Below are 25,825 nucleotides of genomic sequence, written 5' to 3' on the forward strand. Positions count from 1 at the left end.
AACAGCATCCTCCTGGACCACGCCCAGCATACAGCTCAGGATGCCCACAATACATTGGGTGAACAACTGGCTGACGGGTCGGGCTCAAAGACTTGCAGAAAATGGGGTAACATCTAGCTGGTGGCCAGTCACTAGGAGTGTTCCCCAGTGCTAAATTTTAAGGCCATTTCTCCTCAAAGCTTTTATCAATGACCCAGGCAGAGGAGCTGAGCACACAGAAACTGATAGATTAGCATGCCAGGCAATCACCGACCATATGAAATCTCACAAGAAAAAATGCCAGATGTGGCACCGGGACTGGTGTGATCCTGGATGTACGTGTGGACCGGGGGACAAGGGGCTGGAGTACAGCCCCACAGAACGGGATGTGGGTGTTCTGGCTGACGGCGAGCTCTGTGAGTCGACGACGTGCCCTAGCAGACAGAAGGGCCAAAAGGGACCAGCAGAGCGGGAAGTGCTGATCTCTTTGGTGTCCAGCAACAGGACACAAGGGAATGCCTTCAAGCTGTATCAGTAGAAGTTCAGACTGGATATCAAAAAAAGTTCTTCACTGAGAGGGTGGTCAAGCTCCCCAGGGAAGTGGTCATGGCCCCAAGCCTGCCCATGTTCAAGATGAGCTTAGACAATGCTCTCACCCGTGGTCTGACTTCTAGGTTGCCCTGTGGGCAGTGAGGAGTTGGACTCGATGATCCTTGTGGGTCCCTTCCTACTCAGGGTATTATACGAGTCTGTGAAACCTCTAAGTCCTAAACCTAGTAAGGCAGGGAAAAAGCTAGCCCCATGAAGCAGATGTGATTTTGCCTTGGAAACCCAAGCACAGAAGAGACTTTAGTCAGTGGAGGAATATTTCTCCTACACTTCTGGCCAGGAAAGCAGCGGGAAAAAGACCAAAGGTGTGCCAGCGGAGGTCAGGACAGAGTACAGGCATGCCACTGCGACATGGACAAGCAGGTAAACTTACGCTCACCTCTGGCATCTACAGGCAGCTAAGAAACTGGCCCTGGTCACCCACGCAGCCACACGAGCATCCACCCCTGCTCTTTCTCTCCCTACCCTGTGACTTCTCAGTGAACAGGAGCGTATTTCCCATGCTCCTTTCCCCACAACATCCTGATTCTGCCTTCAATCAAATAAAAGCTCTGTTCCACCTCCCCCTATGCAAAATAACCTCCTTTTCTAGCACTAAGCACACTTAGACACGGTATAAATTTTGGGGTTTTTAATTTTTACAAATGTTTTAAAGAATCACTGAGCAGTGACACAAATAGATATTCCAGGAGTGCCAGGCACCCAATGAATGACATTATCCTAAATTCAGTCCCAGGTTCTCTTGGGATCAAGAGTGAAAGAGAAATGAAATCTACTGGAAAAAAAGCCTGGTGCTGATGGCAGTAGAACTCCCTTGCTTGTCCAAAAAGAAGAGAATTCTGATTTTACCCTACAGAAATCTAACAATTAATGAAGATCAGAGGTGAATTACTATATCCACATGGGTTAATAGTAGGAAGCACCCTTGCCCCCTTCCCAAATATAACTGGTGGGGTGACAAAGGGATTACATCTGCCCAGTGGCAGAGCCCAGTCCCATAACTGGATCACCACAGATGGAGCAGGGGCACGGGAAACAAATTTGGCTCCTGGAACAACAACTTCAAAGTGAGGGCAAACAAAGCTAGTGGAGGGAGTTTAAGCTCCTCACTCATGTCTTCTGCTGGTCAGCACCGGTGGTTCTAGGAGGCTTCAGTTTGTTTCATTTCTTCCCTTGTTTGAGTAGGAGACTGTCACTGAAAGGGAGACAGAAGTGAGTCATTAGCACAGAAAGCACAGACAAAGCTGAACCAGACCCTCACTACAGACTTGGGGGTGTGGGGTGTCACACCCAGAGGATCTGGACTTCAGGTCCTTCCTACCAGGAACTTTTTTCAAAGCCCATTAAGCCTCCTGGGATGAACAAGACAGAATCTGCTCAGAGGTAAGGAAGAAGCATCTTACAATCAGAGATCTCACAGAAAAGAAACCAGCTCTGGCTTCCTTTCTTGATTCTCAGAAATCTACGCTTTTATTTGCATGCTAATAGCTCAGCTGGCACTGCCTTGTCCAGTAAACACTGGATACATCAGGCAAAGCCACCGAACTCCTGCCAGCTCTGAAAGCCAGGAATGGGGTTTTCCAGCACAGGTTGGAAAGCTCTTGGGAGAGTAACAAGAGCATCTTTCCTAGAGATCACTACCCCAAACTAACAAAAATTCCTATGATCTTCTAACTGCTTTCTTACAGCCCCCTTTGCCATAAATGCAGGATGCCATGTGTACATGGGACAGATCAGAGGATGCTCCTCAGATACTCCTGCCTTCCCCACGCAAGGTTCCTTATGGGACACACATAGAGCTCCAGTTACTGAGCATCTCCTACTTGATGAAGATGCTTGTGTGGCCCCTGCAAGGAAGGCTGCAAGCTTCACATCACAAATGGGAACCGAGGCAGAGATGGAATAAACTTGCTGTGGCCAGAAAAGCCAGAAACATCCCAGGCACCAGGCAAACATCAACACTTTTCTGCTCCAAGTGCTAACAAAAGGATCAAAATAAACAGTGCCCTACCTTCCTCTGTGTGTCAGGAGGTGCAGTACATGTGCGGGGGAAAAGAAGAAAAACAAGAGTAAATTGATTAGATTTAACAAAAATCTCAATTTCCACAGTAAGAAAGACTGCTCCCTACTTGGCTGTGTCCTCTGGCATCAGGCTCCTCTCAGAGAAAAGATCCTGAGAGAGCTCCAGAAAGGGGACCAGCTTCACGGGCAGGGTGCAGATAAATCCAGCCATCTGGCCCCTTTACCTGGTGAAGCCCTCATCCTGCAGGTTCAGTACCAAGTTATCTGCTGTGAGATACACACGGTTTTGTGAGCCAGCAATCTGAAAAAGAAACACATTACAGAGATGGCATAAAGGAATATAAATGCACGTGGAATCGCACGAATAAAGAACCTATCTCCCCCTCCAGATACAGCACTCTTGTTTTACTTGCTTCAGCTTTTACTCTCAGTTGCATCAATTCAACTCCCCAAAACAACTCTGTAACTTCGCGACTTCCCATCCCAGTGCCATCAGACTTTCTAAAAGAAGTGCTCACTCTGTCTCCCTGTCAGGCAGACCTTTGATCCCACACTGTTCCCTTTTCTCAGCCTGCAGCAAACCAGGAGCTTTTGGTGGCTGCAGCTGAGCAGTGGGTGATGGAATTTGCTGTGGATCTGGCCTTGTCATATGGAGGGCATGAACTCCTAGCCTCATATCTAATTGCCGATCATTGCAAGCTAAACCTTAAGCTCAACTTAAGCAGAGAAGGGCTGGGCAGGAACAAAGATCGCAACAGGGCAGGTCACATTCGCCTTAAATTCATCATGTGGCCACTGGGCTGGGAGGGCAGCACACGGACTGCAGAAGGACCGTGCAAGTTCTGTGCCTCATTGCTCACCGTTTTTGAGATGTTTTGAGCAGCTCGGATCTTACGTAGCTTGATGTAGCCTGGATTCCTGCTGAGAGCTTCACCAAGGTACAGGGGAGGAAAAGTCAAGGAAAAACCTGCTAACAGGAGCTGCTTACCCTCCAGGAGTTCTTCCTAAGCCATACCATCAAATATCTCAGCAATCTCTACTCCAGTGACTTGGACCTACTTCCCCAGATCAAGAACAGCATTATAGATTATGGTCACACACAGCCAGTAAAAGTTTAACCTTACAACAGGGAGTGAAGGCTCATGGCCTTCTCTACTTTGACCTATAACCTCACTCCAGCCAACTGCGGGGGGGGGGGGGGGGGGGGGAAGATGACAGTGACCTGCTTGAAGCCATCACCTGTCAACAGTCTCCCAAGTGTGAGCCCAATGCGACAGATCCTCAGGACTGTCAAGCTCACCAGCCACGTCCCACAAAACCTCCCAAAGCAGGATATCATCTTGGCAGCTGTAGCTTCTCCTTCAGCCTGAACAATCTTCTGCTTCTGCTCCTGCTTGGCCTTCTCCACCAGAAACTGCGCGCGCTGTGCCTCCTGCTGAGCTGCAGACAGAATGGCCAAAAGCGTTCGAAGCAGCCCCCATTTTCTGAGCCCCCCACCAGAACCCTATGGCTGAGGCCTGGGGACTCTGCTTCCAAAAGAACTGACAGCATTCTAGGGCCATATCCACAATAAGATACGGATTTAAGTGTACTTCACTTTTTCTTAAATAAGATCAACAGCATCCAGACCCTGTAAACATAGCTCCCACGGTAAGTGATAGAGTCCAGTCTGAAGAGGAACCCTACAGCCTTGGGAACTCGGTCCCACTCACGGTCTATCCCATTAGCTACAACCCAAAGTCTCTGATAACACCTGAGAAAATAAACTGTTTAGCTCCATTACTAAGGAGGTTATAGCTGAGATTTATAACTCTGTAGCTGTATCGATGCAGAAGCAATAACGTGCTACCCCAAATTCTGCTTCCTTGTTTAATAATCCAATGAAAAGGCAAAGGCAATCCACCCTTTCCAGGCACAAACCGAACTCACCCACTTGCTTAGCCTCCACAGCCGCTGTGTATTCACGACTGAAGCTAAGCTCTGTGATAGCCACATCATCCAGGATGAGGCTGAAATCCTTGGCTCTTTCTGTCAGTTCTCGCCTAATGAGCAGAGACACCTGAAACACAAACACAGCGAAGAGAGTACCAAACACAGGCTGCTTCTCACTTCCTGTGAGCTCTAATAGTGAAGCAAGACTGCTCTTCACACTTCATCCACGTCAGCCCCGGCAGGGACATTACCTAAAACAAACCCTGAACCATGGACATTAATACCATCTCTGAATCTGTCACCTCAAAATAACACTGCATACCCACAAACCGCATTTTCAAAAGTATATTCCAGCTTATTTGTAGTTATTACTTAAGTATGCTTGCAATTAATGGTGCAAAAATTAAAAAATTTCTTGAAAGTTTTTGTTGCTTTCACATCCTACCACATCTAGCCCTACAGTTCCTACGCATGTTTTGGCAATAAGTATTTCCTTCTCCATCTTGAATTTGCCACTATTTGCAGTCTGACTGTCTCCTCACACTTGTATTCAGATTAAGAAAACAAAAAATACGACTCCCCACTTCTGCACACTGTAGACATATCACATCTCTTAATCACTGCAGTTACTCATCTAGTGTGGCTACTCCACTTTTTCTCATTTCTTTGGGTGAGTGTTGTTGGTAGATCTTTTGCTTTATTCTACTCATTTCTGAGTTACCTTTAACTTGTTAGTCTGCCTGAAAAAGATACAGGCAAGTCCTGCACCAGGTATTGACTTAATTATAAATTACTGATGCAGTATCACATCCTTGACCAGTCTAGCATTTGCTTTTACTTTTATTGCAGCCGTTTTTGAGCAGAATTCTAAAACGATGACAGAACCCTTTATTGAGGGAACTGTGAGCATGTAACTATGTGAAGTTACTTCAACTGCTTCTGATTATCAACCATGTCACTATACACCGCTTCACAGTAACAAACACTAGATGAATGTATGACAAGAAGGCAAATTCAAGCCAGTTTGTTCAGAAATTTCAGACACACCCACGTTGCTTTGCTTCCGATAAACCTGAATCCCTTGCAGGAATTGTTTCTCTGTTGTCACGTTCTCCCTTTCCGCTCATTCTCTTTCCACAAGATCATCACCAAATCCCTCCAGTGCACAGCACGTGGCCTAGCACAAAACCCTGAAGTCCCTGCTACGGATCAGTTCTCACAATGAGACCTGGACGCTTAGCTCTACTCTTTGCTTTTTTGTCATAGAACAGCAACTAAACCTAATTAGGAGATGCTTTGCATTTCATCTTTCTGACAACTTCTCCTCTTCGTAAGTCTCAGGCAGGATCTCCTCTAAAGCCTTTTAAAAAAAGATCAGCAACTTCTGCCGCCCTCGGCTGTGACAGGTGACAGATATTCTCAAGAATCCTTGGCAAGCAAATTATCAGAACACAAACTTTCAGGTATAAGCTTTTATAAACCAAATATTTCTCTTGTTTTTCAGCCCACCTGGATTACTCTCTTTTTCTAAACAGAAATATTTGCTACCTTTCGGCAGCACCCATTACTGAAAGTTTACTGCTTTGTTAGCTGCCCACCCGCTTTGCTTTTCAGAAGCTTTAGACCCGTTTAGTTTGCTTTGGTAGCTCTTCTGAGACCCACAAACGGCCAGCTAATTTTTTTTTAAAGCCAGTTCTACTGTTATCGGTGGACTACAATGTCAATCAGCTCTCCCTCCCGCACCATTACATTACGGTGCAGTTTTGCACTCCATACGCCAACAAATCCAGTTCCCCTCTCAGAAGCCAGCAGCACAGCCTCAGCATCTGTGTCAGAATCAACTCGCAAGCGGGATGCAGACCCGCGCCCTTTCTGTTTGGATGCACCAGCCTAACGTATCCGCCCTTCATCTGCTGCACCACTCCCCACCTCCAGAGCCCAGCCGCTTCTCTGCGACGCGGGGGTCAGCCTCCCCAGAAGAGCTCACCTGGGCCCTCTGTGTGATGAGCTGCGACGCGTTGAACTTGGCCACCACGCTCTTGAGCACTTCGTTCACGATGGAGGGCAGGACGCGCTCCTCGTAGTCCAGGCCCAGGCGCTGGTACATGCTGGGCAGCTCGGCCGCGTTGGGCCGCGTGAGGACGCGCAGGGAGATGTTCACCATCTGCAGGTCTGACCGGGAGCGCGCGGCGTCGGGAGCGGGGCCGGGGCCGCCCTCCCGACCCCCCACCCCACCCCCCTCAGCCCCGCGGGGCCGCGCTCACCTTTGGAGCCGGTGGGGGAGGAGATTTTCCGCGGCCGCGCTCGGATGTCGTAGATGATGGGGTACTGGAACCAGGGGATCCTGCGGGATGGCGGAGGGGGGAGGGCCCGTTAGGCGCGGCGACCGGGGCCGGGCCCGCGGAGCCGCGCTCGGGGCCGGGGGGGGCCGTGCCCTACCTGAAGTGCAGCCCCTCGGCGAGGATGGTGTCCTGCTGGACGCCGCCGATGCGGTTGAAGAAGATGGCCCGCTGGCCGCCTTCCACTGCGGGGAGAGGGGGGGCACGGTCAGCGCGGGGGGGGGGGGGGGGGGGGGGGGGGCGGACGGGCGGACGGACTCACCGATGAAGACGGACTCTCGGACGCCGTAGGCCAGGGCGCCGGCGCCCAGCAGCAGCTTGAGGGCGGTACCGACGCCGCGGGGCCCCGCCGGCAGCCGCCCCGCCAGGTCCTTCAGGTTCTGCGCCATGGCCCCGCCGCGCCGCGCGCACCGCCGGGAAGGACACCGGAAGCTGCCGCCGCCGAGGCGCTCCGGCGGGAAACAGCGGCGCGGGAGGCGACACTCGCCCCGAGGCCCCCTTCCGGCGCCGCCTCACCGCCCTCCGGAAGTGCGTCCGGCCGGAGGGGGATAGCAGGCGCGTCCCAGCCACCATCTTGGGTGGCCGCGGCGGCCGGTGGGCGGCCTGGGGGCGGGGCGGGGCGGGGCGGAGCGGAGCGGAGCTGCCGCTGCCGCGTGCCCGGTAGCAAGATGGCGGCCCCCAGGCGTCCGCATGAGGAGGAGGAGGAGGAGGCGGCGGCGGCTGAAGACGTGTCGCTGGAGGCGAAGCGGCCCCGCGGACAGCGGCGGCTCCTGGTGGTGCTGGAGGGGGCGAGCCTGGAGACTGTGAAGGTGCGGGTCGCGGCGGGGCCGGCCGGGCCGAAGGCGGCCGCGGGCGGCCTTGCCCACCTGTCCGTGCTTTGGCCGTAGGTGGGGAAGACGTTCGAGCTCCTCAACTGCGACAAGCACAAGGCGCTGCTGCTGCGGAACGGCCGGGACCCCGGGGAGGTGCGGCCCGACATCACCCACCAGGTACCGGCTGGGTCCCGGTGGCGGCGGGGCGGCCCGGCAGCCGGCTTAGGGAGGGTGCCCCCGGAACGGGGGCGGTGGGTTTGGCCTCGCCCGCTATGCTCGTGGTTTGTAAGTTTAGTAATTCTTTTTATTTGTACATGGGACCGCTTTCTCTCAGCACTGCAGTGGGGCTCGTGTGGCCAGGTGAACTCCCTTCTGCCTCAGCATCGGTCCCTTCTGCAGTCATGGGGGATAACCCTCGCGCTTACCAAGCTTTCTTCTCTCTTGCACCTTTTCTTCTTCCACTGCTGTACGTTGTTCTGTTTCAGAGTCTCCTGATGCTCATGGACAGCCCCCTGAATCGGGCAGGTCTCCTGCAGGTTTATATCCATACCCAGAAGAACGTTCTAATCGAAGTCAATCCCCAAACCAGAATCCCAAGAACTTTTGATCGATTCTGTGGTCTCATGGGTAAGTGATTCAAACTTTATACTAGCCACAAAATAATGCAGGCAGGTGGTTAGGAGCAGAGGAGTTTTGGAAGGAGTCAAAAAGTTGCACCAACCTTTAAAATGTGAAAGAGAGAAAATAGCAGAGAAGTGGAAGTGACTTTTTACGAGTGTTAGGATGCACAGTCCAACCATGTGTTTGTTAGCACAGCGAGGAGTGTCTGGATGAGACTCAGCAGCAAAATAACTTGCTGATCAGTATTTCTTAGGACCGCTTTAGAAGAGGCTGGGAACTCTAAAGATAGTCTTTTTGCCTACTTTAGCTGTGATAACCAGGTAAAGGATAGGATTCCTCTGGCAAAAGAACAGACAGCTTAATTAGTTTTCTTCTCTCTCAGTTCAGTTGCTGCATAAGCTCAGCGTTCGAGCAGCTGATGGGCCTCAGAAATTGTTGAAGGTAATGTTACAGCATTCCTCCTTTGCAGCTAGTGATGTGGAGGTGTGTGGGTTTTTTTTTTTGTGGTGGTGGTGTTGTACAAACCATTGACTTAGCTATGTGGCAGGGCCTCTTGCCTCTGTGCCCTTAGTAACTTTCTGCTTTCTGTAGGTGATTAAAAATCCAGTCAGTGATCATCTCCCTGTGGGCTGTATGAAGATAGGTACCTCTTTTGCAGTTCCAAAGGTGTCAGATCTGCGTAAACTGGTTCCTGCAGCAGAGCCAGTTGCCATTGTTGTGGGAGCTTTTGCCCACGGTTCGGTAAGTGCATGTGTCCCTTACTTGGAGCTTTAAAAATCTTTAACAGCATAGATTTTAGCCTTGTTCTGAGTATGGGGTTTTTTTCTGCCCTTTTTTTGCTTGATTCCCTATGTACCAATTCCCCCTTTCCCCCCGGTAGGCTTGTCAAATAAAGGCCCAATGCTGCAACACTTGGGACTTTCCTCCCTCCTGAAAATGGGCACTAGTGAGAGCTAGCAGTTGTCCTGCTGTGTTTTGCTGTGTTTGTGTTCAGCTGTGGAGAAATACTGTGCGTCTCTAACCAATGGAGATAGATGGGACTAAGTGAAAACTTGCAGCTTGTTTTTTCTCTCTTCTTCTAGGTCAATGTTGACTATACAGAGAAGATGGTCTCCATCAGCAACTATCCCCTCTCTGCTGCCCTGACATGTGCTAAAATTACTACTGCCTTTGAGGAAGTCTGGGGAGTAGTATGAGCTTCTGCTGCTACTACCATCATGGTGGACTCCTACACAGTGACTCCGTGTCCCGGAGAGGCTCTCTTAATGAGGTGTGGACCTGGTGCAACTTTGAGCTCCTGGAAGAGAAAAGGCTTCGATTTCATCCTTGTAGCTCCTGGAGCAATGAGACTTTAAATGGACTGCCCCACCCGAACCCTTTCCTCCTATTAAAGGTCACTTTTGATAGGAGTGCTTGTGTACTTTACTTTCTCATGTTCAGTACATGGGGAGGCTTGATCCCCGTATAGCAGGGACTCAGCCCAAATTTGTCATGGAACTGACATTCTCAGCTGTGCCCTGCTCGCCCTGCAGCTGCTGTTGCCGAGTCCCGTAGAGCCGCCTTGCTCGGCAGTGTGTGACAGGTCACACTCCTGCACCGAGGCACCCGAGAGGAAAGGAGCCGAAGCCGATATGAAAAAGACCAGGAGCAATTTTTATCTTGGATGACAAACGTAGAAAAGTCAGAAGGTGGCTCCGATCCAGTACAGTGCCTGCGTTGAGTGTGTGACAATCATCGGACACCGGCGGAGGGACGCGAGTCCGCGGGAGGGTGGCAGAGAGATAAGGCAGCGTACAGAAGGTAGAGGCGCCGGAGGGAGGCTTGCTCCCTTCCCCTCCTTTCGGGTCTTGGACCCTGTGCTTTCTCTTTCCCCCTCCTCGCATTGCAAAAAGTCATACTTCAACACGGCAAACTTGGCAGGTGATGCTTCGCTTCCGGAGTGTTAAATCGACTCCTACAAATGCACACGTGGTACAATCTGAAAAAAAGAAAAAATGTGGTGGATTTGTTTTGGTTGCTTTTATGTTTTCCTTTTGCCTTGGCACGTAATGTTGCTGTCCCGAGTGTGGGACTCTCTCCATGTAGTATGGCCTTACCTTTTGGCTGTTACTCTGCCTTTTTTAGCTTTTCTTTTCGTGGCACAAGTAACCTGCGTATGTAAGGCAACACCAATAATAAGGTGAAGAACAACACATGGCCGAGGAAATAAACAGACCTGTACACCTGTAAAGAGGAAGGCAGGGCCAAGGATCAGCGAGCAGCTTCGAGCCAAGAACGTGTGAGACGGGATGGAGGGAAAAGGGGTGGTTGCATGGGTTGTCCGTTTACGGCTGCTAAATACCTTCATCCATTTGTCCCAGGTGAAAAGGCAAAATGGCACCAGTGAGTAACCCATGAACAGCCAGTGGTTGGCCTGCTGCAGCACGTAGACGATGGACCGCAAGGCTGTAATGGAGGCCAAACTGCTTAGAAGAGGGCTGTCCCGAACAAGGTTTATGACCTAATTTAAAGAGAAAACAGAGTTCTCCTCAGTTGGATGTCCTATGGCTATATATGCAGGCTCTGGGGCCAAAGTATCTAGCCAGCTGTGTAAAATGAATTTTAATAAGCAATTAGTCTAAAAAAGTAGTTAAGTACCCCATCCTGCTCAATGTTTTAATTAAGAAAGAAAGAAGTTTAAATATGGAATATTGTTCTCTCAGTACTGGGAGATTTAGCAGAGGCATTCAGCTCATGTGCTTGTCCTCCAGCCTTTCCAGCTGCTAAGCACTGCAGTTGCCCTCTACTCATGCGCCAAGTGCTCCACTTCTCTTCCTGCCAGCTTCTGCAATACATTTATGGCTTGCCCGTGCAGAAGCCAGCAACCTCCTGAACCCCTGAGAACAGAACCATACTACACTTGAGTGATCACGTCAAAGTGAGCAGCCATGTTTCACATTTAGTCCAAGTAAAGCTTTCAGCATGGCAGTTTCCAGACTCAGGGGGAAAGGCTAACGCAGGCCACCCCATTCTGGTAAGTCAGACAAAGCGCACCTGTCTTTCAACGATGACTATAAGCAACTCCATTTGAAAGCACACCAGGTAGCCAGAGTGCAGCCCGTGCCAAATGGCCAGGAAGAACAGGGCCAGTGCCTGTGACAGCAGTTTGTTACCCAGGAACTTCAGACGCTTGAAGACGTAGCTAGAGCAGAAAAGAAACAAACTCAAAGCGCTTCTAGTTCATTGTCTGTCCTCCCCTCTCCATCTCAGGGGTGCAGGGCCCAGGGACCACACGCCTTTGCACACCCCTGCGGTGACTGAAACAGCAAGACAGCTCCCCTTACCAGGGCAAAATGCACCTCCGCCCTGGTCCTAAAGAAATCCCAGCTAACGGGGAGAAGTGGCTCCTCTGACAACTCACAGGGGAAGGAAGGTGTTATACAATTCAGTTGTGTGTCCCAGCAAGGGCTGAACCAAAATCCGGTGGAGTCACTGCACAGGGACCATCAAAAGGCCTGATGTAGGAACCAGCTGTCAGAGCGGTGCTGCGGCTGTTTGTCTGACCAGGCAGGCCGAAGGGCTCGCTGCAGTTCCGCTCTAGCCTCTGCCCTCCTGCTGCCATCAACTGCTCGCCTGTATTAATGAACTGCCCGTTTGGACTGAACAAAAAGATCTGTCTAACCCAGTAACCTGTTTCAAACAGGATGGCAGCAAAACGTGAAATAGAGTGTAACAACTGGAAAATGGCAGATTCTTCCTCTAGTGCTCCCTCTCAGCCTCGGATCTTGGTTCTGTTGACACAGGTGTTACTGACACGTTACAGAAGGGGAATTTTGTCCTGCTCACCGGGCCACCCAAGCATTGGTGTTGATGTTGAAAGAAGCAATGGTCCCTGTGAACAAAGGTGTTGTCTCATACAGCCAGACCTTCATGTTGGCACAGGCATCCCACAAAGGCTTTCCGCTCTGGTCCTTCCCATTGTACCCCAGACCAACAAGGATGCAGACACCTTCCTATGGAAAAAGATTCACAAGAAAGATTAGAGGAAAACATTGCCCCCTTTATTTTTTTTTTTCTGAAAGGCAGAGCTGGGGAAGCTCTGACTCTCACCGTGTTGAGTGGAGAGAGACCACTGCAGATGGAACAAGGGGATTAAACACTGCCTGCTTATTAGTTAGCTAGCCTTTGCTAACCTCAAGCGAGCGAAAGTGACCTGCATTGATCTCCAGAAATTTGGATTACCTCCATTTAGCGCTAAGTCCAAGAGCATGCTAAGTAGCTGCAAAGGCGCTACCTTTGTTCATTTCTCTTTTGTTTCTGGAATGAGATCTAGACTCACCGTAACAAGCCAGCAGGTTACGTATTTGTAGAGTATAACTTTGCCCCAGATCAATATGTAACCACAGCGGAACCAGAAGGGCTTCTCCTGCAGAGATAAGAGTGAAACAGAATAAAAATAAAAACTGGAGTTGAGTGGCAATAATGAGACAAGGTAGATGAGAGCTCATCACTGTCTTTCATTTTAATCTGATGTGTAGAGCCTGCTGCATGGACTGGACCACCAGGCTATTGGCTCACGTAAATTTACAGATCATTCTCCTTCCTTTGGTAATATTGGGCTGTACTGAAACAGGTACTTGGGGAAGGCTCTGGGATTAGCATAATCATTGCAGAAGTTAGACCCTCATTTACTCATACTGACACAGAAACACTGATAATCTGCAAGTAGGAATTACTTGTTAAGAGTTTTCTAAGAACCTCAAAGATTCAGGTAAGCCTTGCAAGTTACTCTAGTGAAGTTCTTTGTGTGTAATGGTTAAATGGAAGGCCATTAAAAGGTCACAGTATACACCTTAGGTTTCCAAAAACAGCAGCAGCTTCTAAGATTAATTCTCTATTTGGAAAAGTTCTAATTTGCTTCAATTCAGCTTAACACATTCCTGTCCTGCATCAAACAGGAATCCACAGGGCAGGCAGTAAAGCCAGATCAGTTGCAGAAAGGCTCATCACTAGTTGCTGACTTATTTCTAAATTGAGGCAAAACTTAAAAAAAAAAAATCCACTCTTGTAGATCCAGTGCCCACCAGAGCAGTGGAATTCTTCCATACCCCAGAACTGCCAAATGAATACGTACCATATAATCATCTGAGATGAGGTATTCATCGGAGATGTACAGGCTCGACAAGGTATAGGTTACTAGAAACAAGAGACCCAAACTCAGGCGCTTGAGAGCAGGCACAAAACTGAGAAAGAAAAATACAAAGGTCAAAGAAAAGCCTTCGAAAGAGACCGTCAGACTCCTAATTTTAAGAACAGAAGTGGCAAAGAGGAGGTAGGGGGGATAGGAATAGGGAGTCACCACATTCCACTGCAGCAGATGCCTCTGTTTGGAAGCTGGGATGCCAACATTACCAGGTTGAGACTGAGTCTGTACTAAAGATGTCAAACAGTTGTTCATGTTCATGCCCTGGAACAATGCTAGGGCATTAAGCAGAGAGTTATGAGCAACTTTTGAAAGACTGCCTTGTCCTGCGAATCACTTTTCATCACAGGACTTTAGTGTCCAGGTAAGCAGGCCCTCTGCTGCAGGGAACATGTGGAGCATTCCGCATTCTGGGAACTTAGGAAGGTAGGAGCTAAGCGGCTTTTTATTACCTATTAGGTCTCTGGCCTTGAACGTCAGTCATCTCACCCCTTGCCAGTTTCTGATAGTCTGTCATGGAGAACTGAGGCCCCACCATGAAGGCACCATAGAAATAGGAGAATCCTGAGACCTCCAGCAAGGTGGGAACTCCCTGGACAGCAAATCGCCGCTGCTCAGGGGTCAGGAACTCCTGCACCAAAGGGAGTGGTGTTAACGGGTTTCATACTTGCTCTGGATGTTACGTTCTCGGCCAACCTACTTAACGGTCTCAGCTCTTGCTCTCCATGTGTATGGACCTTTCCACTTTGTACTTCATGTCCATTCCTCTCCCCAGGCGTCTCCATCCCCGCCCCCTCTAAACAGCAACAAGATCCAATGGTTGAGACCAGTCGCACAGATCTCTATTCCCAAATAAGCTCAAAACATCAGAGGGACATGTACCCCCACCAGCACAGTGAAAGCACCGTATCTGACATCTGCCAGTCCCTGGCTGCAGTCGCATGTACTCTCGCAAGACCTTAATGTCCTACCATTCCTAGTTCTTGAGCAAGAACTCATTGTCTTTAAATACTTGAAACTTCAGCTTGGGAAGTTTCAGCTCAGCCTCACCTTCTTGCAGTCAGCAGTGATTCCATGGACACTACAGACTATGTCAGGAGATGGGGAGTGTGGATACTTGAAGTAGGATTAAGAGACCTCAGCAAGTGTTCTGTCCTCTTCCACACACTGTGATGTGTGACTCCTCTCACTGTTTAAACTGCTCTAAAAACAGGGCCCTTAATAACAGTAAAGCGCAACTGTTCACAAGGATATGGTAAAACTAAACAAAGAAAAGGAAGATGGTAACTGAGACCCAGTGCTGATGGTCAGCAAGTTAAAGGTACGCTACCCACAAGACACAGAGCATTAGGGATTGGGAATCTAAAGCAACAGAGTCAGGGGAAGGAGGTGGTGGGGAATTTGGAAGGGGGCAGAATAATATTCTGACATGACTGAAACAACTTTTGTCCACCTCTAATCACTACTGTCTCTGTTCCAAATTACTTCTTTTCACTCCAGAATTCTGTGCCCTCAGACACTCACAGATGCTCCCCTCTCAGCTATGGCTTTCAGCAAACAATGAATGCGGTTTGCTAACTCGCATCCTCTGAACTTGATTTTCTGACCTCTAGCTCACTAGAATGACACAGAAGAGGGGAGGAGGAATGAGGGGGAAATGGTGTTTTACTCACCGGATCTTTTCCTCCATCATAGTAGTCAATGGCCAGACCTAGAGGTGAGAAAGAATTATTTGAAGCACTATGACAGGCTGATCGGGCCGAACAAGCAGCCCTCTCTTCCCTGAGGCATGGCTTGCAGAGTGGAAGAGATAGGAAGGAGGTGTCACTCACCAATCAACTTGAGTGTCAAGACACAATGTGGCATTGTCCACTTGATGTCATAATGCTCTGTGGCTGTGAAGTAATATCCAGCCATAAGGTATGTCTGAAAGAAATCATTGTTTGGGTTATTCAAACTAATTCCTCCAGCTGGTTTTGATCTGTCTCCACCTTTCCACCCACAGTTGCTACTGGGAAGCGCAAAATTGAACAGAGGGCTCCTTTCTACAAACCGATGCAGTAAGAAAGAGAGTTTTACCATCTGAAAGATGAAGGTAGTGAAGACGGCAGTGATTGTGCGACCCATTAGTCTCAGTATGAGGAACTGGATTAGGACACATAGCAGGGAATGAAAGAACTGCATCCCTGTGGAGAGGGGAAAGAAGAGACAGAGATGAAGTAGAAACAACATTTTCCCATTATAGGTCCTCCCAAACCGCAGCATGCCCTGGGCCAGGCAGCTCTCTCTTCCCAAACTCATCTTACCAAAATTGAAGTAAGCGATTGAGAGTCCTGTGAACACATTGTAGAGATGAATGAGGTAGGTGTCCTTCTGGAAGAGGAAATAGCGCTGGAACAAGGCAAAAGGATATCCTGAGTAGAGGAGGGAAAAAAAAGGTGAAAGAGTTGTCAATCAGTGTAGAGAAGCATTTGTAATGGTCCAGATTATAGCCTTCCTGAACATGTTATTAGAAGATGCGCTTTACATAGATACATCACCAACACAGGTCATGGTACACATTCCTGATACTGTATTTCCATCTTGGGAGATAGATGCCAGATGAATTACTATGTATATTATACAGAAGAAAACACTTTAACAGGAATGTAATTACATCAAAGTTGACACTGAAGTGCGAGAAATTCCAGGATTACAGTTTCTCAATACATGAGATCGATAATGCTGAAATATATGAATCAGACTTTAGTCTCTGATTCATTCCCAAATTCTGTGACAAATACAGTGAACATGGCAAGAACCTTTTTTTTTTTAAAAAAAAAACAGGGGTGGGAAAGAGGGGGAATTTTATGGTTAATACCATTACATTGCCCTTAGAAATTCAATCTCTGCTCCCACCTCAATGAGTTTTTACATGATGCTAACCAGCTTTAATCCCAGAGTTCCTCAAGCAACCTCCAGTAGTATACTCTTTATTTTCTAACTCTCCAACTTCTGATTTGCATCTGATCTGTAAACTACTGGGCACGCAAAGCTGTAACTAAAATCCACTGGGACCATGCATGTAGTATTTTTGAAAAAACAAAAGCCAGAAGCACTTCATATAGCGCAGCTAAGATAAGTGGAAGGAGTTTTTTCCTTCCATTTTCTGTGTGTTAACTCCCAGTCTAATTTAGGAATGGCTCCAGATTATTCATTTGTGGCTCTACTGAGAAGCAAACATTTGTAAAGCACTCTGGCAGTGCAGTGAGAAGTGCCATATAGAAACCTTACGAGTAAATTAAATTCTGTAGTCTAGGTGAGGTTCAGGTGGCACACAATAAACATTGCCACATACTAGACAATAAATATATAATGTTTGAATACACATTGACACAAGAAGCGTTGTTCATCTCATGAGTACGTGAAGTCTGTTCACACAGTTAGTGTTTCTAAAGGCATGTGCACAACCAGCTGAGCTGGGATAGCAGAAGTAACTTTAACGCTGGCATTTCGTAACTTAATTGCTGAACTTTGCAAGCTTATGTTCTTTTATCCTGATTAAAAACAAAACAAAAAAATCTTTTCCGTCAAAAAAAAAAAAGGAAAACCATCACACAGCACCACACTGGCACCCACATCGCTTACTAGCCTAGCTGAAATCTGCAGTGGTGGATCGATCTCTGCTGCTTGCACAAATGGAGTAATAGTAGCAAGAGGTAGTCATGTTTTATACGGAGCAGTAATAAAAGGTGATGAAATGCACATTTTGTTGAGAAGTGTTTGATGGATGGAAGGTTTCTGACGCCGTGAAAAGCCGGAATTGAAGACTCAATAGTCGGCAGACTATTAAGCAGGTATTCTTTATTGCGGCGCCGGGCACACGGGGGATCTCTCCTCCAAACGTGTGCACCGAAGAGACACAGTTACTAGGTATTTATGCTATGTTAACATACATATTCATTACATTTGCAAGAAATGCTTATCATAGTAATGTTTTTTCCGAGAACTCATTAATACATGGTAATGTCCGTCGCACATGTTTGTTTGGCGTCTCTCGGCAGGGGTCTTCAGATTATCCTGCAGCCTCCTTATCTCTGTAGTTTGCATCCCTGTTCTCCCAAGGCCCAGGCACCTAAAGGGATTATTCAGGAGTCCCTTGTCTTGCAACGTCCCAGTTATTCACAAAGAACCAAGACTTGTTTCTGACCACCTGAAGTGATAACGTCCCCTACATGTTACATTTGTTACATTTACAGTTATCATTTCCAACAAGCAAGGCTGAATCTAGCCACTACTGTGAGAGGAAATCGGAAACTCTGTCGCGTTCTGTAAAATACACATATCGCAGTCTGTCAGTGCCAATGGGCTGAGGTGTGACTGGAGCCATTTTCAGGTCCTTTCCACCCCCCCCCCCCCGACCCCTTGGGAGGGAGTCCCAGCGTTTGGGACTTTGGGGCTCCCTGTGAGGTCCTGTTCGGCTCTGCTGAGCCCCGCTGTCTCCTGGCTGCTCACTGAAACGGAGCCGCTGCTCCCCGTTTCCCCAGCCTCCTGCCTCCCCTCTTTCGGCCTTCCCTGCCTCCTTGCTCCTGTTCCTTCCTCCCTTTGTGTCCCGTGCCGGTTTCCATGCCACAGGCTGCTTTCTCGGTCCGAGCGGCCGGCCAGCCCCACATACCACGGCCCTGGACCCGCAGAGCCTGGCAACCTCGCTCATCCGGCTTGCTCGTCCCCTCCGCAGCAGCGGCTCCAAATCCCCCTACGAAGCGCCTTACCCAAACCGTCCCTTTCCCCTCCCGCTCCCCCATGCTCTTTACACAGCCTCCTCTTCCTCAGCCAGCGTGCATGTCTGCCCCATTTCCCCCGTTGCATCCCCAAACACCAGCTGAGGGGGAAAGAGGGAACTGGCAACGAGAGTTCATCACAGAGGCTCTCTGGGGACACAGGAGTAACTCACAGAACCAGAGCAATTCAGGTGATTTAAAAAAAAAAAAGTACTATTCTCCACCAGCCTTATACTCAGAAACATATAGACAAGGATGGTTCTTTTTTCACTTGTCAATTTTCCTGCTGAAGTTTAATAAACGTATTAACAACTGACAACACATTTATGAAATGGAAAGTGGTAAAAAAAAATATAAAGTGTCACCTCCAGTTCAGTTCGAAAGCTAAAATGCTGAGGTTTACCCTGGAAAAATGTTTCCCCCTTTTGAGCAAGGGGGAGAAAGATCAGATCAGAAATACAGGCAAAGCACCATTTATTGCTGTTCATCAATAGTTATGGTTTTAAAACCACATTTTCAAGGATTTCCCACTCTGAAAAATCAGTACAATCTCGCAAAACATTCCATTTTCATCAGAAAAAAAATTATGTTTTTTGGCTCCAGGCATTGCTGTAGAGAGAATTAAATTATGACTGAATACTATAATGTACCTCCAGTTTCTAAAAACCAGACATTTTATCTATTTTCTCCCAACCCCAACTAGTATTCCTACTCTTTAAAAGACCTGTCTTGCTTGTCACATGTACTCCTTTTTAGCTCTACACAGGAGATCATAACGCGGTTTGGGAAACGCTGCTCTGAAGGAGAGAGAATTACGAGCCCTTGCAAACAGAGAGCTACTGGTATGCACAGCATATATGTTTTTAGAAAGCCACGAATTTAAATCCCGGTCTTGTACTACATGGGTGCTGTTTCAGTTCAAAAGTCACGACATCAGTCTAAATTCTTCCGACATCCAGAGCAACTCCCTAGTACTCTGGACTGCAATTTAGTTACAGTTTTGCTGCACAGGAGGTAATTTTCTCAGTTTTACAACTGGACCAGTTCCACAAATATAAACTTTAACCCCCAAATGGCAGTGGATATTTAATATTAATGGCCATTCTGCTGCGCCCATGCTTCTCTGAATGCTCATAAACCACCTATTAAATAATGAGCTGTTCCTACCGATAACAACGGCAGTACTGCTGCTCCGCTACGGGGTTCCTGAAGCCGCCCCAACGAGCCCAGCAAAAGCAGGAGAGCAGTTTTTGAGGTTGCTGTTGCCACCCGGCAAGCTCGCCGTCACATTCCGATGTGTCGGCTCTGCCTTTGCTGTTCAGAAACCACCGGAGCAGAGTCCCCGCTGCTGCCGAGGCACCCGGCCCCGCAGTCCCCGGCCTCCCAGGCTCCTCTTCCACGGCTCCCTTGGGCAGAGCAGAGCTGGCCAAGGCAGGGAACCAGCTGCAACACTCCAGGAGAAAACAGGAGGTCACATTCTGGTCCCAGGTAATCCTCCTTCCCTACGCACCGTGGACGTGAAAAGCAGTCTGCACGCAGAGCTGATTTTTGCCTCTAGACAGACTTCCTATAGAAGAAAATATCAATTGATATACAAGTGACAAATTAGCCAAGACATGCTGCTGCTGATAAATTCCTCCTTTTCCCCCCCTTATCCCCTTCACAGGAACAACAGGATGATCCCTGGTTAAGAGAACCCCGGCACTGGAAGGAAAGGACAACGCCACCTTCTTTGCCACAGCCATTTGGGAGAGTAATGGGCCACCGCACTATGCCCAGGCTGTCCACAGATAGAAGTATCTAACTGAGCAAAAGAAGTAAATGATCAAGAGGCTGGATTAGGCAGCAGGAAAGTCCTACTAATTCAAGCAAAAATAGCGCTGTCAAGGTTGCCATCTTCTGGAACGGGTGGTTAAGATGCCTGTCTTTTTCCAGAGTTAAAGCTGCAAATAACACCAGAAACATTCTTTTCATCTCTTCTCCCTTTATTTCCTCTTTTATATGCACTAGTTCCGTTTCATCTTCAAGAGAGCAGACCAGACTGTTTTTCCTCTTCTCCCTTTTGCTGATCCGCTAACTCCACCTTCGTTAATATGTAGCAGATCAATTGTCTCTGTTTTCTTACGAGAATTCTAAAACTAAAAGGAAGGGGACAACAGGAAAAAGACTGTTAAAATATAAGCCTTATCTAATATTTTGATGTCAAAGGTATTCTCTTTTCCTGTCTATAATACTGCAAAAGTCCCACACTTTCATTTGTAGATGAATATTTCAATTCAGCTCAGGAGTATACTTTTGAAGTCCACTTACGGTGCCTCAGGTTGCACAGCGGGACCGCCTCAAAGCGTGTGAACAGGACGCTTTTCAGATGCAACTGAACTGAAAATGCACTCCAACGGGTGCTCAGTCTGTATAACCAGACTGAAGCGCTTCCGAAGCAAATGCCCAGAACCCACGGAGTGAGGACACCAGGTACTGCACACAAAATAGTCTGCTCTATGGATCTGCTCCTGCTGTGCCATTTTACTTGCTAATGTAGACACAGTCAGTGTGTAGCAGCTCTCTCGAAGTTTTAAAATTATTATTATTTAAGGAATAAGATGTATTTGAAGTCAAGAGTTTAAAAAAGGCAGCACATGAGTACTGTGTGACAGGGCTGATTTTAGCACCTGTGACAGGATGGTGCTGCTTCTTACAACTTCTTCTCCCATCTCTCACCCACTGAAACCAGTTGTCTGCCTCCCCTTCAGTAAGGTTCTTGCTTGGCGGACCAGCTGGGAACTTGATAAGCCATCAGCTACGGGTGACCACAGGGAGAATTTCACTGAGCATAAAAATCTTCAGGATGGAGAGAACAGGATAAGCAGAGGATGTGAAAAAAGACTGTGTGAGGTAGAAGAGGAGGAGATAAGGCCACTTACAAGCAAAGCAACTGGTTTCTGGCACCTGTTCAGGAGGAACACGTGAATTTCTGCAGGTCACTGCTCAGCCTGCAGATGAAGGAATGCTTCCCCAGTGCTTTTCCTGGCAGCTCTGGGCAGATCAGCAGGGTCAGTTCTTGGCTCAGGGCTCTGAACAGCGTGTTGGCCCCCCTCCATATTATGCAGTAGAACGTGCCAGGTAGCTTGCAAGCCACTGTGTAATAGTATGGCCAGATAAACATCTTTAGTTCTTTGGGATCATACAGCCACACAAGAAATAAGATCAAGCTTTAAATACACAGCGCCACGAGGCCTTCTGTATACTGGCACACACTCCGAGCAGCGACCGCAGGAGAGAAACCTGTCTCCTCTCTTGGAAGGACAAGAGCAACAGCACAGAGACCTTCTCCCCTCCTTCACACCACTGGAGGGGCTCGCTCCATCCCTTCCTCCTCTGCGCGGCTAGGACAGCACTGGTTCACGCTGCTTACTCTGCCACTGGAACACAACTCTGTAGGTGCAGAGCCGAGACCACCGGTGTCTTCCATGCTGACCTAAAGACTGAGTTTCTCCTGGGGGAACACTGGGCCCTGGACCTCCTGAGGAATGCAAGGCAGAGTACATCTCTCAAAAGAGATTTTCACATGACTGACAGGCATTAGCGTAGTGGACATGCCACAGTTTTTTAAATGGCAGGGTCCAGAAGTATGCTGCAAGTATTAGTGCTGTTGATAATGCTGCCAAATTGCAGCCTAATTTATTCAAAGGTCATTTATGCAAATTTTCACATATGGGAAGTCTGAAGTAAGTTTTTAATCTTGTACAATCTGAGTAATACTCTAGCTGCACGCCTTGCTTCAAAATCACAGGATGTATAAAAGGTGTCTCCGACTTAAACACAAAGCTGTGATTAAAATCCCCATAAAGCACTCAGCAGTGTGCTGTTGCAGTCTTGACTCGTTCACTGAGAAAACATGGTGCCCTTTAGGACTATTCCAATTTTTCTTGTTGGTTGCTCTTCCTTTCTCCTTCTCTGGTTCTCCCCTGTATTCAATTTTTTTTCAGTTGTGGCAGAATGTTAACAGTTTTAAATGACCTCTTTTGGTTATTTCAGACCATGACTAAGTAAACACTCTTACTCTGAATCAAGAGAGTCCATTCAGACTGCTTTTTCAACGATAATTCAGCTTTCTCTGGAAATGAATTTAAGAAGTTGCAAAGTCCTTTGCGATTTTTCCTCTTTTTCAGAAGGATATTTTTACCCGTTTCTAGTGATCTCCTGAACAATGAAACCCTAGAAACAGTTGTTGCAGTAGAACTGCACGGCGTAGATGGCGAACTGCATCACAGAGCGAAAAATAACCAACAACTTTTTAATCCATCTTTGGAATGCATCATCCTCATGGTCTTGTTCTGAAATAATTCAGCAGTATTAGCTGTAGCCAACAAAAACAATTTTCTTCCTGAATCTATCCAAACACCTGAAATGGAAGAAGTGAAGGAAAAGCCATACCTTGCCTGTCCTAATGCCATTTCCAGCTTTTAGAAATGCTTTTCATTTATACCCCACGCCATCGTATGAAGTGCTCATCAGTGCTAGCTGCATTACCAACAGGCTTAAGGCTTTCGGTCCTTTAAAAGGCTGGTAAGCTAAGCTGCAATTAAACGAACCTTTCTTTTCATGTTAGCACTGGGTTGAGGAACTCTTCTCACTCTGCTCTCACGCTGCTCTGGAGTGGTGCTTGGCACCTCCTTTTAATGTGATGGTATAATGCTTTACTACCCATCCACTGAGCAGGACAGCTGGAGTAAATCCCCTCTGCCCGAGTGGTTCAATCTCCATGAACTGTAAGAGTACCAAACTAGAGGTGAGGCTGTTCTGCATGCCTTTAAGCCTTCTGCCTGAAGCTATGCCTTCAGTTGTGTGTAATTAAGAGATACTGAGCCAGGGAGAAAGGACAAGGAAATGTGCAGCTCTAGCCTCCTGGTTTGGGATACGCTCCAGGTACGCAGGGGAAAGATGCGAGTGGGATCCCAGTCCCCGATCCCCAGGCTTTTAATACAAACGATAAAGATCCGTTAAGACTTTACGCAACACGTACTGTGGCCGACATCATGAAAGGACACGGTGCTGTCTCAGCGGCTTAGCATCAACACTGTACGTGGAACGTTTGGAATGACGCGCACGAACCGCAGACTTAATGAATCTACCGACTGCAGCGGGCATCTCTTCTTATCAGTAAGGTTATAATTATCTGCTGTTCATTACAAAGAAGTCAGTGGTTTTGCTCACCCACAGGACACCAACTGGGAAATGACCTTCTGATGTTCTGTTCTAGCTTATTGCTAGTGAGAAGGAAGAAGGAACCCTGAGAGCATGTTCAAGGTGTGTTCTGCAAAGGCATCACTCCACCGTAGGCATCTGCCTCCACACACGCTTGCTAGCACCTTCTCTGCGTCAGTACTCGTTAGACGAGTCCCTTGGTTGGTTCTGTTGACTAACCTGGTCACTGTCTGCGTTTTCCAGTTTAGGTTTCTGCCAGGCAAGTAAGCTCAGTCAGATCGCAACCAGAGCACCAGACAGACGTGGGAGCAAGGAAAGCAGGACTTTCCCCGTTCAGCCGTGGGGAACTGCCGGATTAATTTACGCTGACTTCTGTGCGTGTCCTGTATATGCTTCCTATTACCTTTTTCTTCATAGAAGTTTGGTTTAACTAACTTCTAAGTTCAAAACGATAGTCAGTTCAACCCCCGGTATCTACTCTTGACGTGAAGAACTGTTTTGGTTCAGTTTGATCTTACACCTCGTAGATTAAACCAGGCAGAACCGACTCTGGTCCAGACCACTGTTACGAAGTGACACCACTCCCCTTGCGTCCCTTTTTAAAAACTATACTTCCAGTTAGCCAGAGGACCTTTAATTTGACAGATCGCACACCAGCGGCTGTACATACATATACATACGTATATACGCATGTGTTCATACACACTTTTAGGTTCAGAGAGAAGCTCGCAGGCCCTTTCTGCCTGGTGACCGCGCCGCCAACAGCTTCGAAACCCGAAGTTTCCCTGCCGCGTGCAGAGGCGTGCAGAGGCGTGCGCAGGCGGCAGGGACGCACACACCTGCAGTAACGCCCTGGGAGCCGCAACCTCCCCCTCGGCTGCCGGCCGCGCCGTGACTCCAGCCCTGCCTTCACACCCCACGTGTCACTCGGGAGCACGCCCTCGGCGACACGCACAGCCCCCCCCCCCCCCGGACCCACGCTCACGGGGGAAGCCCGGTGCCCCGCGGACGAAGTTCCCGCGCCCGCGGCGGCGCGCACGGCGCGGGACCCGACCCGGAGCCGCCCCGCAGCGCGCCGACCGGCGCCGGGACGGGCTCTCCCCGCAGCCCCCCGACCGACGGGGCAGCCCGCCCAGGACCGCCCGGCCCCTCCTGCCCGGGGCGGCAGCGCCGTCACCCCCGGAGCGCCGCGCCCTCTGCCCTCCCTTACCCATCAGGATGGACACGATGAGGCGCAGCGCCTGCTCCGACGAGCCCAGGGCCTCGGCCAGCTGGGCCAGGCCCCAGCCGGACCCCGCCACCGCCATCTTCTCCCCCGGCCGCCCCGCCGGCCGGTCGCTCCCCGAACCCGGCAGCGGCACCAGCCACCGCGGCCCCCGCACCGCTCGCGGCCCCCTCCGCGCCCATTGGCTGCGCCGGGCCGGCCACGCCCCCGCGGCGCCTCCGATTGGACAGCCGGTGGCAGCGGGGCAGGGCCCTACGCTCACTAAGGCAAAGGTTACCCCGCGAGCGGGCGGTGCCGCGGGGGCTGTCCCCGCTAGCCAATGATTGGAGAAAGCGCTTCCGAGGGCGGGGCTAGGCCCGGGTGACGTGGGGGCGGGGCCAGGCAGTCGAGGCGGAGCCCGCCTCCCCATTGGCTGTGGCGGGACAGGAGAGAGCCGGGCAGGGAGGGGTAGGGGACGGGCCGGGGCAGGGGTTATTCGCGGACACGAGGCGCGTGGGGAGGTCGGCGCGAGACCAACGGTCGTGCGAGCGGGGCAGGGACCGGGCCTGGGCCTGGGCCTGGGCTTGGGCTTGGGCTTTGGTCTGGGTCTGGGCTTGAGCCTGAGCCTGAGCCTGAGCCTGGGCCTGGGTCTGGGCCTGGGTCTAGGTCTGGGTCTTGGCCTGGGTCTGGGCCGCTGTTCTGCTGACCGGGGGTGAGGCACACGGCTGAGCCTGCCCTGCGCTGCCGGGTCCGGCCACCCCGCTGGTCCCTGGAGGGCAGGCCTTCGCTGCTCGGCTCTCATGGCCCCGAGGGGCCCGCTCCCCGCAGCAGGCCTTACAGCAGCGCCTGCCCCTGCCCTGTCCCCAGGGCACCCAACTCTTCGTACTCATGGGGCAGCTCTGTCTGCGTGGCCTCCTGGGAGCTTGTCTGCTGGAGGGCCTTCTGCTCCGTGTGTCCCTTCATGCAGGCGTCCATGAGCGCACTCCAAGTTCTCCTCCTCTGCCAAGGGTTCAGGTGCAAGGGATGTGATCCTTTTCCCCTTGTTTGTGTTACCATTTTCCTGCCGTGTCGTTCAGGTGGGTAGTGTTGTCCAAGCTTAGCTGAGGGGGCAAACACAGACTCACACAAAGGTTTATGTGAAAAGGGACCTCTTCAGGTCT

General features: G+C 49.5%; 3 protein-coding genes across 3 annotated transcripts; 1 reads left to right on the forward strand and 2 right to left on the reverse strand.

Annotated features, from left to right (window-relative positions):
* Window positions 1–1,204: 1,204 nt before the first annotated feature.
* Window positions 1,205–7,334, reverse strand: PHB2 (prohibitin 2). Its single transcript, XM_075438566.1, has 9 exons — window positions 7,144–7,334; window positions 6,982–7,066; window positions 6,807–6,886; window positions 6,530–6,714; window positions 4,540–4,669; window positions 3,947–4,050; window positions 3,471–3,548; window positions 2,835–2,911; window positions 1,205–2,605 (listed from the first exon to the last, which is right to left on the reverse strand). The coding sequence occupies exons 1-9, from the start codon at window positions 7,268–7,270 to the stop codon at window positions 2,596–2,598; spliced, it is 876 nt and encodes a 291-aa protein (XP_075294681.1). The 5' UTR covers window positions 7,271–7,334; the 3' UTR covers window positions 1,205–2,595.
* Window positions 7,335–7,510: 176 nt separating this feature from the next.
* On the forward strand, window positions 7,511–9,913 carry EMG1 (EMG1 N1-specific pseudouridine methyltransferase). The gene is made up of 6 exons (XM_075438600.1): window positions 7,511–7,690; window positions 7,769–7,870; window positions 8,179–8,320; window positions 8,697–8,755; window positions 8,906–9,055; window positions 9,397–9,913. The coding sequence occupies exons 1-6, from the start codon at window positions 7,550–7,552 to the stop codon at window positions 9,508–9,510; spliced, it is 708 nt and encodes a 235-aa protein (XP_075294715.1). The 5' UTR covers window positions 7,511–7,549; the 3' UTR covers window positions 9,511–9,913.
* Window positions 9,914–9,946: 33 nt separating this feature from the next.
* On the reverse strand, window positions 9,947–24,868 carry LPCAT3 (lysophosphatidylcholine acyltransferase 3). The gene is given in 14 exon segments (XM_075438589.1): window positions 9,947–10,292; window positions 10,411–10,537; window positions 10,656–10,814; window positions 11,348–11,495; window positions 12,140–12,306; window positions 12,633–12,719; window positions 13,428–13,536; window positions 13,949–14,127; window positions 15,170–15,207; window positions 15,329–15,422; window positions 15,576–15,682; window positions 15,803–15,910; window positions 24,672–24,825; window positions 24,827–24,868. Coding segments are annotated over 13 exon segments (1,509 nt in total). The 3' UTR covers window positions 9,947–10,292; window positions 10,411–10,420.
* Between the last annotated feature and the right edge of the window lie 957 nt (window positions 24,869–25,825).

This window comes from Opisthocomus hoazin, chromosome 1 (assembly GCF_030867145.1).
Source record: "Opisthocomus hoazin isolate bOpiHoa1 chromosome 1, bOpiHoa1.hap1, whole genome shotgun sequence".
In the NCBI taxonomy this organism is placed as follows: Eukaryota; Metazoa; Chordata; class Aves; order Opisthocomiformes; family Opisthocomidae; genus Opisthocomus; species Opisthocomus hoazin.

Bases quoted from the DNA above. Each gene is read 5' to 3' on its own strand.
- EMG1 (XM_075438600.1), top strand. From the start codon at position 7,550: ATGGCGGCCCCCAGGCGTCCGCATGAGGAGGAGGAGGAGGAGGCGGCG. The intron at 7,871-8,178 runs GTACCGGCTGGG...GTTCTGTTTCAG, and splicing joins GGCCCGACATCACCCACCAG to AGTCTCCTGATGCTCATGGA. The intron at 9,056-9,396 runs GTAAGTGCATGT...CTCTTCTTCTAG, and splicing joins GAGCTTTTGCCCACGGTTCG to GTCAATGTTGACTATACAGA.
- PHB2 (XM_075438566.1), bottom strand. From the start codon at position 7,270: ATGGCGCAGAACCTGAAGGACCTGGCGGGGCGGCTGCCGGCGGGGCCC. The intron at 6,887-6,981 runs GTAGGGCACGGC...GCCATCCCGCAG, and splicing joins GCCGAGGGGCTGCACTTCAG to GATCCCCTGGTTCCAGTACC. The intron at 3,549-3,946 runs ATATCCTGCTTT...CCTCCCCTGTAC, and splicing joins AAGCTACAGCTGCCAAGATG to CTTGGTGAAGCTCTCAGCAG.